The sequence below is a fragment of the Pygocentrus nattereri genome, chromosome 12, assembly GCF_015220715.1.
Source record: "Pygocentrus nattereri isolate fPygNat1 chromosome 12, fPygNat1.pri, whole genome shotgun sequence".
Classification (NCBI taxonomy): domain Eukaryota; kingdom Metazoa; phylum Chordata; class Actinopteri; order Characiformes; family Serrasalmidae; genus Pygocentrus; species Pygocentrus nattereri.
In genome coordinates, this window is record NC_051222.1 from 18,181,199 (window position 1) to 18,195,803 (window position 14,605).

A 14,605-nucleotide genomic window follows, 5' to 3' on the forward strand; every position below is an offset into this window, starting at 1 on the left:
AAGGGACACGCACTGTCAGAGTTATCAGTGTATTGGGCTGCACCTATGTTATCAGTCTTCTGTGTGCTAGTTGAATCAATATATTTGAGCATTTAAATGAAGTAACTAAAGGACATTAACTAAAGAAATTCTGACAATTCAAAAGTTTGGAATCAACCATCATATTAATATACATACAAATATTATATATATGTATACATATATTCTATGATCATCTCAAAACCTAATTGAGATATTGAACAAAACATCTAAACAGGAATTCTTAGATGTTTTGTTCAACATCTCAAACAGACATTTAATTTCAAAAGCATGGGCATTAATATGGAGTTGGCCATCACGGAAGGTTTTCCACAAGATTTCGGAATGTGACTGTAAGAGTTTCCCATTCATTCCAAAGAGCACTTGTGTGGTCAGGCACAGATGTTGGATAAAAGACCTGGCAATTAGTATTCCAGTTCATCCCAAATATGTTCAGTGGAGTTGAGGTCAGAGCTTTGTGCAGACCACTGGAGTTCTTTCACACCAAACTTACATTCATGGACCTCACTTCATGCACAGGGGCACAGTCATGCTGGAACAAGAAAAGGTTGTCCCCAAACTGTTGCTTCAAAATTGGAGGCATATCGCTGCTGTCCAAAGAAAACCTTATATCTCCATTTTTTTTGTTTTTTGTAATGTTGGGGAGCGATGAGACGGACGTGTATGCTGAGATGAGAGAGATTTATTAAGGGCAAATCCATTCTCAGGGTCAAGACAGTCCAGGGTCAAGGAGCCAAAACAGTGATATCGGGGGACAGACATAACGTAAGAAAACACAGACTGAAAACACAACGGAGGCCGGAATAAACAATACCAAACAATCCAATACACCACCAGAGAATACAATACAAAGACCAAACACTACATGAGAATACACTACAAGAGAATACAAAGATTAGCAAATTCACAGGGCTTGAATACAGGTTAACAAGACACAGGTGAAAATAATCAAGGGCGGAGTTTGAAAACAAGGGGGCAGGACTGGGAAGAACTCAGTGAAAACAAAAGCACATGGACAGGACTGGAAGGTAAATACAAGCGCATAGACAGGATTGGGAGGGGCCAATCGTGATATTTTTCAGTTTTTGACAATTTGAAAATGCCTGTTGCCCTTTACATAACATCTAATTTCATGATGAATGGACCAAATGAAATGGCCTGACATGACTTGGAAAAAAGTCTCGTTCCATTGACTTACATTAAAAGTAAAGTAGGTTTTTTCCTTCTCCTGTAAAGGTACCATTTTGGAGCAATATAATTGTCTAAAATGTCATTGTATCTGCAACCAAAACAGATTTAATGTTATTGAAAATGATTTCACACCTTTAAACCAAAGTTTTAAAGAAATATGCCATAACTGTGTTTTAGATAAGGTTTATATATGTTTATATATGACTCTGCTGAATGCAAAATAATTGCACTGTGCTTGCTGATTTGAATTTCTTAGCCAATGTGCAGGGTGTTATAATTTCACTCTTTGTTCCTTCCTCAGTCCCCCAAATCAGCCTTTATCAGTGCAGCCAAAAAAGCCAAGTTGAAGTCAAATCCAGTCAAAGTGCGCTTTGCCGAAGAGGTCATCATCAATGGACAGGTTCCGGTAAGATCCAAAGCCACATCAGCCTGACTCACCACAGCATCATCAGCTGTGGTTTAGTCACAGTGTATTACTCAGAGTGCACAAAACTCCATTGTCATCGACTCTCGTTCCATTCTTTCATTAGTCATTCTTCTTTCAGTCTTTTTTGCAGTTTTTATTGTTGCCAATAATATAACAATGGCACCATGACCAGTACCTGTTTCTATATTTACTGATAGCCTGTTCTATGCACATATGAACAAATGCTTCCATTTTCATTCATGTGTGTTTTTGAGTACCTTTAAAGGGACATTCAGGCCTAAAAGAATAATTTAGCAGGCAGATTTACTAAGAGAGGCAAAAATGACTAAATGTATACTGACTCTGTGAGCTGGTGGGGGTGACCAGTTGGGCAGGTTATTTACAGCTGTCCCAAAGATTATTACACACTTCTATTACCTAAGAACAGCTCGACCTATTTGCATTGGGGCCTTGTAGTTACTAAATGCCACGCCTTAGTATGTAGTAAACCTGAAGTTAACGTCATTAATGCAGTATATGCAGTATATGTTTGACCCACCTTCTTTTTGTATCAAAGCCAGTTCCCACCACATAGGGAAAAAAGTTTTTTATCTGTGTGTTTTGCTTTGACTTTGACTCAAAATAATGAATATTTTCCATCAAGATTTTGACTTAGTGAGTTAAAATAACGACTGAACTCTAAAAAAAAAAAGAGAATTATTGCACACAAGAAAGTAAGAACAATTCCTTTGAGAGAAAGAATTTGTTCTGTTTTGAAACCCATATTTGTTTTTATCTTGCGCTGAGCTGAACTTGAGTTCTGTACTTCAGTAAGCAGACTCAGGTCATTTAAGAACAACATTCTTGGAGCTTGCCTCTTGAGAGGAATCTCTGTCAAAAGAAAATTAAATAACTATGGTGGGAAAAATGTAAAATACAGTGCACACACAACATCATTTTTCCACACTGTCATGTAAAATGAAAAGAAACACCTACACTACATTGTTTTTGTGCTGCTTGACCTCTTTACCAATCATTCCACCTTGAAATGTAATCAAGGCACAGCTATATTGCTATTCTATTGTGCAGTACTTTTGTGTCTCATTGAAATGCAGTCATAACAGCAGAAAAAAGTGAAATGCAATGCACATATGAGATTGCATTTTAACAGTGACTTGCAGAAAATGTGCCAAAATGGAAAGTAAAAGATCCATTACATTGTTTGAACAGCAGAAAGTAATATAGCCCTCTTTACATTAAGGGGTAGAGTGGATTTAGTCATGATACAAATTCAGGATTAAATGCAGATCCTCAAGTCTTTCAGTAAAGATGCCAATATACTTGATATATGATTGTTAAAAACAGTCAATAGAAGTATATAGAAGTATTGCTTTTCAATCTGTGACATATTCCATATGCCACTATGAAAAAGTCTGTGAAGCAGTTTCCTACTCTTTAAATTAGAACATCTCACTTTAGAGAGTATTGTGGTGCCACTGCAGGATGCAGGTAAGTAAGTTTGCAACAGATGTAGGGATGGTTAGACTTTCAATTTTGGCTGGAGTGCCACTCTAACTCTTTCACAGTAGCCATAAAATAGAATTTACACCTATTTTCAAGGAGGTCCCTCCTTTATAAAAGAAAATGTGTAGAAAAACCATTTTTATTGCTGCAGCTATTTTTATTTCTCAATTAAAAAAAAGCAAATGTGCTGTCTGTTTTGACTTGATATGGCCATCTTTATGAAAAGGTGTGAATAGTTTTCACAGCAGACTCTCACTTTCACTCCTCCTTGCTCCTAGCAGCTCAACACAGAGTCACAACATTTCACACACAGAGCGCTAACAGTGTCCTAGTTAATGTGATTACAGAGTTACAAGAAACAATAATGCAGTAGATTATAGCAATTTAAAATAAAGTCCATTTCCATCCCACCAGTGGGACAGCCACTAGGGGGCCTGTAGAAAGGGATTAAGTACAATCAGCACCTCAGGGAGACATCATATGTACAGTGTCAAATGTTTGGAATCGTTTGTCATATTAATCATTTTTTTCTTTCCTCATGCAGACCTAGATATGAATAACACACTACATTCATTAAGTTATTTATATTATTCTATTATAACTGTTTATTATGACTTGCAGTGCAACTTTCATAACCATCATAGAATATTCTACAGCTCTGTACATCATTCTGGGCACATCTTAAGTATTTTTTGTTTTACACTATTTAATTAAAATCTATGAAGTTTCTAGGGTTCAAGCATCATATTCTAATCATTTTATGTTTGTATAAACAGTCTTGTGCAAAAGTGAAGCCCGAGTCTGATGCCTTTTTTTTGTTAGTTTTCCAAGATAAAAACACACTCCAGTGCATATTTGCTGAATTTAACATATTGGGAGAGAAATATGTAAGAATATGAAAAAAAAAATATATATATATATCTATATATATATAAAACATAACATAAAATGTAACCTATGAAAAAGTCATGGCACATCTCTCACATGTGTATATATATATATATACATTTTTTTCTCCTTAATTTATTTTATATGTATAAGTGTGTTCTCTGTAGAGGATATTTTCACTTATTTTCAACAAAACTTACAAATCATGTCATCTGACCAGCGGTGTTCACATTTTTATATGCAACTATATCCATATATATGTATGTAAGTGTTTGAACGTTGGTGCAGTTCAAATCCCTCCTACTGTATTGTAATTGATCTCTTTGGTCTTTTGCAGGACACTGTGAAGGACAACTCGCTGCTCTTCATGCCAAATGTTCTGAAGGTGTATTTGGAGAACGGGCAGACCAAGTCATTTCGCTTCGACAACAACACGTCCATCAAGGTGATTTGAGCGCATGTCTGGTGCTGGCGTACTGTGACGTATCACAATGGAAGCAAATCTTGGACGCTTACCAAAAGCCTAGTTTGCTTCTCCCATTAAAATTTCAAAAGTGTGCTCTCATATTTCAAAGCCTGTTAATAATACTTGATAAAGCGAGAGCCGAAAGGTGAGCGCTGTTTTCTCACTGTGTGATATAGGATGTCATTATGACGCTGCAAGAGAAGCTGTCCATCAAGTGCATTGAGCATTTCTCCCTGATGCTGGAACAGAGGTCAGAAGGCTCAGGCAGCAGGCTGCTACTCCTGCATGAGCAGGAAATGCTAACTCAGGTAAGAATGAAGTCCTCTATGATAGTTCTACTACAACTAATATTAACATTTAAACAATGGAATCTAAATGGATTGTATTTACATTCACAAGCACTGTGTTTACATTCACAACTCTCTTGAGACTGAAATCCTTTCATGCTAAATATTGCAATGTTGCACACACACAAATACGGCAGTGGTTGACTGAAGAGGCATCATCTGTTGTGTACTGCAATCTTACATATCACTGAAAAAACTGCTTTAAATTAACTTGAAATTGTATGTCGTTTCCACATGAATATAATATGTTGCAGAAAATAGAAAAAAAGTCATATAATTCATTCATGTGGAAATTATGTTCACATAGTAATGAAATGCATTAAATGTGTTGCTTTTTTAGGGAGATACCTGTTAAAAATAAATGAATAAATATTATTCTTTTAAACAACACAAATGCAGCACTGCCAAAGTGTTGGCCTGTGAGGATGTTTGATTTTGGCCCACCATAAAATTACCCTAACCCCACCGCCTCAACAATGAGTTATTAAACATGACTTACAGGTTTTGTTTTCCTTTTTTTACATTTTTAAGGTATTTTAGTCACAAATATTTTGAACAGTGTATAGTGTATGTTATAAAATATAGTTCTTATACACATGATGATCTACCTTTTTTTAGTTGTAAATGGTCAAAAAATACCAAACATATCTGTTTTCTACATCATTCGAACGACAGCAGTGCTTCATACTGTGTAACAATTTTTTGATTAATGAACCAAAAGAACTGCTACAACATGACTTTTCTTTCTGGATCAGCCTGTATTCCTGTAAAGTCACCGTTTAAAGCCATTTTGGAGCTGTTATTCCCTAAATGTGTTCTTGAGAAAGGTCTTAAGAAAGTGTGTACGTTCATCATGGCATGATAGTGACATATGGCTGTGTGTTTCAACAGCTGTACCACAATCAGTAACTGTAAACTGACAAAGTGTACCTATGTGCTAAGTGTTTCTGATCAAATGGCCAATGAGGGTGAGCATTTGATGTGGTTTTTATTAGCCCCCTTTAGCTTGTTCTGGAATAGGCAGGACCTCCATGGGACCAGCACAGATCAGGTATTATTTGGGTGGTGGATCATTCTCAGTGACACTGACGGTGGTGGTGGTGTGTTAGTGTGTGATGGTGTGTGTTGTGCTGGTATGATAGGATTAGACACAGCAGAGCTGCTGGAGTTCTTAAACACTGTGTCCATTCACTGTCCACTCTATTAGACACCCCTACCTTGTCAGTCTACCTTGTAGATGTAAAGTAAGAGGAGATAGCTCATCTGCTGCTGCACAGTTTGTGTTGGTCATCCTCTAGTCCTTCAGCAGTGGTCACAGGACGCTGTTGGATGGATATTTTTGGTTGGCAGACTATTCTCAGTCAAGCAGTGACACTGAGGGCCCAAAAACTACAAATTACCATTACAAACATAGGTTTTTGTCTAGAAAAAAAATATCAGATGGAGGTGACAGACACTCTCAGATGCCCCCGGTGGGAAGCATGATGGTGTGGTTATGGAATATGTCAAAGGGGTGGCCAAAACCCCTTGCCAGCCAATCAAACTTCTTTTTAATTAGGCCTATCTGAAGTGATGGGGCTTATGTGAAAATACATTTAATAGGATTAGCACATTTTTATCAGAATGAATGGGAATAATCTTTGATCGTCACAGCAGATCTAAGTGTATATGCAGGTGTTTCCTGTTCCAAGGAGAGATCCTATCAGCTCAAATCGGATGTCTTTGGAATGCTAAAAGCTTCCCCTTGGAGAAAGATGGCACTCACATTTGCCAGCCTATGTGTGTTGGAACTGCAGTGCAACTGCATTTAAAGCACTAAAACTTATATGATATTTTCCCAGCTAAATATGAATTTGTGTAAACCTTCTTTGCATCAAAAAGAAGTGTTTTTGGAACTTATTACACATATAAGATGATGATTAAGGTCTTTTTAAGCTCATTCATGCATATATTTTTGATGGTCTTAGTGTTTTCCAGCATGGAAACAACTTAAATCCATGTATATCTGCTACTATGTGAGGAATTCATTTAAGTTATACTTTTCAGCAAAAAAGCTGTTTTAGAACTGTTTAACTGCTAAGCAAGCAAACATTTTCACCATGTAATCAGCAGCTGAAAGTCATATTGGCCATAGCAGAATAATCAGTGTGCTTTAATTATTACTTTATTAAGCGTTCAGTGGAACATGTCTGAAAGCACACAACCAAGACAGTTTCCTATGCAGTATTTCATTACAGATAACATCACACTTTTATGTGCATGCACTCTAAACCTGGGTTAAAGGGGAATGCCAATGGGGGTGATTATATAAACAAATGTCTAAGTTTAAGTGTTAAACACCTTAAAAAGCTGCTTTACAGAAAGTTTTTGTATGAAATGGCCATGAATCCTCTGTCTGATGCCCAACACCATGTCCTAACAGCAAGTGAGCATCCAAAAGTGGTATTGCATTGTGTAGCAAAGCAGATAACTGCTTTACTGATAAGCTGTCCAGCTGTGGTTACGGCATGTATTTACTAGAGTTTGTAACAGGTTAGGCCTTTTCCCCACATTTAGCACCAGTAGTATAAATAACATTCATCACCGAGTTCACTGCAGTTGCATTGTTAGGTGTTGTGAAGATAAGGTGTACTCTTGCTTGGTTGAAAGCAAAACCTGAAACCACGCTTTTCACAGCCTTCTGTAGGCACAATGGTGATTTTTTTTTTATCTTGAGAAACCAAAGTTATCAAGGTACCAGCTTTGAATACAGGTTAACCAGGTTCCTGCTGAGTGTCTCAGAACGTTCTTCTTTGACAGTTATCAGATTATTCACTTTTCTAAGCCTGACTCTCCTATCAATGGTCGCATCCACAGACTTGATTTCAGTCACTGTCAAAGCCACAGGACTCAGTTGATTATCAGGCAGGACTTGCAGGAATCGGATACAGGAGAGATTAAAGGAGATTGACAGGCGTCTGATTGGTATTCACAAGGTGGCGTATTCTCTTCTTGCTATTTATCAAGCCTGGCCAAACCACAGGCAAGGCCTTCTGCGTTTTAATGAGTGTCTGAAGGATCATAGAGGGGATTGTTTTGTATGCACAGAGCACAGACACCATCTGACGTAAGAGTCACTGTGCAAGCAGAAATGGAAATGAGGTGACCAAAGTGTAGGAGACCATGAGGAGACTTTCTGTGGAACGTCTGCAGCAAAAGACTGAAAAGACCGCAGCAGAAAGAAACACTGTAAGACTGTAAGCATGACAGGCTAGTGGGGGGTGGGTGCATCATTATAGCAGGGACTGGAAAGCAATTTTTGTTAAGGCCATTTTCCTGCCTTAATTAATTTCACAGTAGAAGTTTGCCCTCACGCTGACCATAAGGCAAAATTTACATGTTCTCTCTCTCTCTTTATTTCCCCATCCTTCGGGCAGGTTACGCAGAGGCCAGGTTCACACAAGATGAAATGCTTTTTCAGAATCAGCTTCGTTCCAAAGGATCCAGTCGACCTTCTTAGAAGGGATGTGGTAGCTTTCGAATACCTCTATGTCCAGGTAAGAAAAATTATATTGCAGTGAATAGATTGCATCATATTCAGCCTTGCTTATCATTGGCTTTCAAATCATATATGAAAATAGATGAATAGGTTTTCAGTATCTCTCTCCAGCATTTTTCTGTGACATATTTAATCAGGGAGACATTATTCTTGTTTCAATACAAAAACAAATTAAAAAGCCATTCCAACTTTAACAGATTAAAGCGATAAGAGCTCTTGAAAAATGTATGAATGCTGGTCGAGAGGAAAATCCCACTTATGTTTTTTTGTGAGAGTTCCCCCTACTGGCCCAGAGGTGAACATTGTACCAACTAACCCTGATCTGCCCTCCCTCTGACCTTATTCATCTCACAATAGGCAGTTACAACTAGAGGTGCCAAAAATAGGTTTCAGAGCAATGGCATCACTCCAAAGACAAAGTGCAAAACAAATTCTTTTTGGTGTCTTTTATTTTTAAAGAAATACACAAAACCTTTTCCCTCTTTTCAGAAATGCAGAATTTAAAGGAGAATTCAACCAATTTTTCAAAATGACTGCTTAACTATAAATATGGAAACAAAGATATTCAGAGTGGTCTCATGTGAAACGGTTCCTTGTAGAGAAACTTAACAACTCAGATATGGTGATACTGATAGGATCCAGGCATCACAATGTCTGCAATGCAAATATGTCCATTTTATTTACAAGTGACCAGTGATTTTTTAAATATATAATATTGATAATGGTGAAAATTTAGAAGAATGCAAAAAACATAAACAATGCATCAGGTAACGTGTTCATAACAATTTTGTGTAAAAAACTGCCATGTACCTTTCTGAGGCATTAAATGCGTCAAATGTCTGGTTCCCGTCCTCACTTCTATGAACAGTCCTTTCTGCACTTCTCATTACAGCATTCTGAAAGAATTTATTTACATCTTAATAATTTAGTTTTGCGCAAAATTTTGAAAACAATGGAATTCCGCTGTAGTGCAAACAATACTAATATTACTGATGGTGAATGAAAGAAAATGTGACCGGTTAGTATTACTTCATGTTAACTGGCAAAATTCCAGTGGTCCCCCTTTATTGTGGAACATGTCATTCCCGCATCTCTTTAAAAATGGACTGCGACATCACTTTTATCTCTATCTGTCTCCTCAGAGCTGTAATGATGTGGTTCTGGAGCGCTTCGGCTCCGAGCTGAAGTATGATGCTGCTCTTCGTCTCGCTGCTCTGCAGATGTACATCCTCACCCTCAGCACCCGGCCGACCCAGAAGGTTTCACTGAAGTACATACAGTGAGTCAGCTGTCTTCAGTTCGCCTATCTGCAGTAGAATCAGAACGGACTGCTTCCTTTCATTTAAAATGAACCTTTTTTTCATCCCTCTACATGCTGAGAGAAAACTTAATTAACAAGGACTGTTTACAAAGAGCTGTGTGACTGAGAGGCTAAGTGATTTATGGAGCTCAGTTATCAGTCCATCATATTACATCAGCTTGGCTTTCATATATCAAACATCTGACAGCACCAGGAGACAGTAGCAGCACCGTTCTGAATTACTTCACTGAACGTCAAATGTCAGAACGGCCTGATATCTAAGAACTGTATGGATTACATCTGAGAATACGAGCAGACTTTGCAGACATTAAAATCAGAAACCACAGTCGTGTGCAAAAGTGTGGGTGCCCCGGTAACATTCTTTGTCATGTATTGGCAAAAGTCTGCTCACAAGAGCCAAAGCTGTCATTACTGAAACACTTGGTAAAGTTTTGGTAGTGTTATCATTGTTTTGTTGGCCACAATTGTAATAAAACAATTTTTACTTGAAGCAAAATGATTTTTGTCTCAAATCCAAGTCAGTTAAAAGTCCAAAACATGTTTTCAACTTTTTGAACCTGTTTGGTAGAACAATACATACATTCATAGGCAAAAGTCGTAGATTTTTTATGTGAAAATAGGTTCTCTACAGCGGACACACTTCTGCACATTTTTGGTCTACAACTACTGCTTTTTTACTGAATTATATATATATATATATATATATATATGCATGGATGCCATCGTGCACAAAAAATCGTGTACCCTGCCCGGGAAAGGGTCACCGGGACCTACCCCTGGAGCCAGGCCAGGGGATAGTGTTCCACGGCGAGCGCCTGGTGGCCGGGCAGCCCACGTAACCCGGCCGGGCTCAGCCTGAAGAGGCAACGTGGGGAGGCCATGTGGGCCCACCACCCGCAAGGTCCAGCATGGGGGAGCAGTGCAGTGCCATATTGACAGTGGGAGATTGCGGGGAGGCCCTAGGTGGCCTAGGCCCCTGCAGCAGAAACTAGCTCTTGGTACATGGAATGTAACCTCACTGGGGGGAAGGAGCCAGAACTTGTGCAGGAGGTTGAGAGGTACCAACTAGATATAGTTGGGCTCACCACCACCCACAGTGTCAGCTCTGGAACCAAACTCCTGGATAGGGGTTGGTCTCTCTCCTACTCAGGGGTTGAACAGAGTGAGAGGTGCCAGGCGGGTGTGGGGATACTCACAAGTCCCCGGCTGGTGACCATGCAGTTAGAGTTTGTCCCGGTGGACGAGAGGGTCACCTCAATGCAAATTTAAATCGCAGAGAGGAAAAGTTTGACTGTTGTCTGTGCTTATGCACCAAACAACAGGTCAGAGTGTTCGGCCTTCTTGGAGCAAGTGGGCGGGGTTCTGGAAAGGGTCCCGCCTACAGACTCCATAGTCCTACTGGGAGACTTCAATGCTCACGTTGGCAATGACTAGGAGACCTGGAGAGGCGTGATTGGGAAGAACGGCCTGCCCGATCTAAACCCGAATTGTTATTGGACTTCTGTGCCAGGCACGGATTGTCCATATCGAACACCAAGTTCGAACACAAGGATGTTCATAAGAGTACATGGTACCAGAGCTCCTTGGGTCAAAGGTCAATGATCGACTTTGTTGTCGTTTCATCTGACTTGGCATATGTTCTGGACACTAGGGTGAAGAGAGGTGCTGAGCTGTCAACTGATCACCATCTGGTAGTGAGTTGCATCAGATGGCAGGGAAGACTGATGGTCAGATCCGGTAGGCCCAAGCGAATAGTGAGGGTGTGCTGGGAACGAATGTCGGAGGCCCCTATTCGAAACTCCCACTTCCGGGAGAGCTTTTCTCACGTCCTGAAGTAGGTAGGGGACATGGAGTCTGAATGGACCCTGTTCAAAACCTCCATTGTAGAAGCTGCCAGGCGTAGCTGTGGCCAAAAGCTTGTGGGTGCCTGTCGGGACAGTAACCCTAGAACCTCCTGGTGGACAACGGTGGTGAGGGAGGCCGTCAAGCAGAAGAAAGAGGCCTTTAGGGACTGGTTGGCCCGAAGGACTCCCGATTCAGCAGATAGGTACCCACAGGCTAAAAAGGTGGCAGCTGCAACGGTGGCAGAAGCAAAATTGGTGAGGCCTTGGAAAAAGACTTTTGTTTGGCTTCAAAGAGGTTCTGGACAACTGTCTGGCGACTCAGGAGGGGTCGGGGTGGCTGCGCCCAAGCTGTTTTCAGCAAGGGTGGAGAAACTCTGACTTTGAATGAGGATAGGAACTTCTTAATCCAGGAGACATGCCTCCCTCATGGGAGTCAGGGCCAGAGGCTTCTGGGGTGTCAAGTTTCATTTCCCTGGTGGAGGTCACTGAGGTAGTTGGTGAGCTCCTCAGTGGCAAGGCACTGGGGATGAGATTCGTCCAGAAATGCTTAAGGCTCTGGATATTGTGGGGCTGTCATGGCTAACATGCCTCTGCAATATTGCATGGATCTCAGGAACGGTATCATTGGACTTGGTCCCTATTTTTAAAAAGGGGGACCGGAGGGTGTGTGCCAATTATCGGGGTATCACACTGCTCAGCCTCCCTGGGAAAGTTTATGCAAAGGTGCTGGAAAGGACACTCCGACCGATAGTTGAACCTCAGATTGAGGAGGAACAATGTGGATTCCATCCCGGCCGTGGAACAATGGATCAGCTTTTCACCCTCTCACAGATTGTTGAGGGGGCATGGGAGTTTGCCAACCAAGTCTACCTGTGTTTTGTGGACTTGGAGAAGGCTTATGACCAAGATATATTGTGGGAGGTCCTCCGGGAGTATGGGGTGCCGGGGCTACTACTCCGGGCTATCCAATCTCTGTACTCCCGGAGTGAGAGCTGTGTCCGTATACTCGGCATTAAGTCAGACTCGTTCAGTGTTAGCTTTGGACTCCGCCAGGGTTGTGCTCTGTCTCCACTCTTGTTCGTGATATTCATGGACAGAGTGTCAGGGCATAGCCAGGGTCAGGAGGGCATTATGTGTGGAGGCCGGAGGATGGTGTCTCTGCTATTTGCAGATAATGTTGTTCTTTTGGCGGAATCACATGGATGCCTCCAGCGCTCAGTTTGCTGCTGAGTGTGAAGTGGGTGGTATGCGGATCAGCAAGTCTGAGTCCATGGTTTTGGCCTGGAAAAGGATGGCATGCCCACTCCAGGTAAGGGGAAAGGACCTGGAGGAGTTTAAGTATCTTGGGGTCTTGTTCACGAGTGACGGGAAGAGGGATCGTGAGATCGGCCGTAGGCTGGGACAGGCGGCAGCAGTAATGTGGTCACTGTACCAGACTATAGTGGTGAAGAGGGAGTTCAGCCAAAAGGCGAAGCTCTCTGTTTACCGGTCGATCTACATCCCAACCCTCACCTATGGTCATGAGCTGTGGGTAGTGACGGAAAGAACGAGATCACGAATACAAGCAGCAGAAATGAGCTTTCTTCGTCGGGTGGCGGCTACACGCTATGCGATAGAGTGAGGAGCTCGGTCATCCGGGAGGAGCTCAGAGTAGAGCCGCTACTCCTCTGCATTGAGAGGAGCCAGCTGAGATGGTTAAGGCATCTGATCCGGGTGCCCCCCTGGATGTTCCAGGCATGGCCTACACATAAAATCAGATTATTTTCTATTAAAACACAAATAGTTTACTCAATTGCAGAAAATATGTGTTTCAGTAGTGATAATTAATGTTACACATTGTTTTTCAGACTTTGGGACACATTTATTTCTAATCAATGGGATCTAACTGCTCACCATGTGACCATGAGGGATAGGAATTCAGTCTCACCTCTTGTTCTAAAAGACTTCTAAAAGAAGTGTGGGTTAAATAAGGGTCCACCTAAGAACTAAAACTCTTTGTGTTTCAGTAGTGGCATGAAAATGAGGGATGGAATTTTTAAAACAATTTTTTTTTCATTTAAAAATTAAACTCATGATAAATCTAACAATTTATATAACATTATTTTAGCAAATTGAAATGTAGGGGTTAAACACTTCCTGATTCCTTGATTATTTTGTATATATTTAGCTTATTATTATCTCTATTAATGCTTTGGGTTAAAACATATCATAATATAATTCTTGTAAATATTTAAGGTCTAAATACTTCGTTATTTTTTATTTTTACTATGGGAACTAATTACAGTTTGAACTAATTTGGTACAATGTTCTGTATGTCGTGAAAAAACTTTTACTTTAGGTGCTACCTCACCCACCCCGAATCACGATACAGTGCCAAAAGTATGTGAACATTCCTCCTAATTATAAGAGTTCAGGTGTTCAGCCGCACACATTGCTAATAGGAATATAAAATCAAGCACACAGCTCTCCACAGACAAACACTGGGTTGTACTGAAGAGCTCAGTGACTTTCATTGTAGTAGTCATAGGATGCCACCTTTGCCCAAAGTCAGATGTGAAATCTCTGCCCTGCTAGATCTGCCCTAGTAAAATGTAAGTGCTATTATTGTTAAAAATTATTGTGTGGAGTAACAACAGCTCAGCCGCAAAGCAGTAGACAACGCAAACTCACAGAGCAGGGTCACTAAGTGCTTGTAGGAAGTAAAAATGGCCTGTCCTCTGTTGCATCACTTATTACAGAGCTCCAAAACGCCTCTTGGGCTTCCATGGCTGAGCAGCTGCACACCAGCCTAAGATGTGCAATGCTAAGTGTCTTCTGGAGTGGTGTAAATCTCGCTGCTACTAGACTAGACAGGAGTATTAATTGGGCTAAGCTCAGCTCAAGTAGGACCTCAGTCAAACCATGACAATAGAACCGTGTTATTTAGATGATCATAGCTTAGATTAGACTGGCAGTCTCAGTCATACTAATATCAAACTAGTGGTATGCATGTAAACTTGTCAGCCAGTATTATGGTTGAAGCACGCATGGGGCAACTCGGG

The 14,605-nt window shown here is 40.6% G+C and overlaps 1 protein-coding gene across 2 annotated transcripts in view; it reads left to right on the forward strand.

Moving 5' to 3' along the window:
• The window catches only part of LOC108434746 (FERM and PDZ domain-containing protein 4), a 93,690-nt gene that overhangs the window by 72,711 nt on the left and 6,374 nt on the right, over positions 1–14,605 (forward strand). For both annotated transcript variants that reach the window (XM_017710102.2, XM_037543125.1), the window contains exons 6-10: positions 1,532–1,636; positions 4,386–4,493; positions 4,691–4,822; positions 8,278–8,397; positions 9,542–9,678. In XM_017710102.2, the coding sequence (XP_017565591.1) occupies positions 1,532–1,636; positions 4,386–4,493; positions 4,691–4,822; positions 8,278–8,397; positions 9,542–9,678 (602 nt within the window). The remainder of the gene's footprint in view (positions 1–1,531; positions 1,637–4,385; positions 4,494–4,690; positions 4,823–8,277; positions 8,398–9,541; positions 9,679–14,605) is intronic.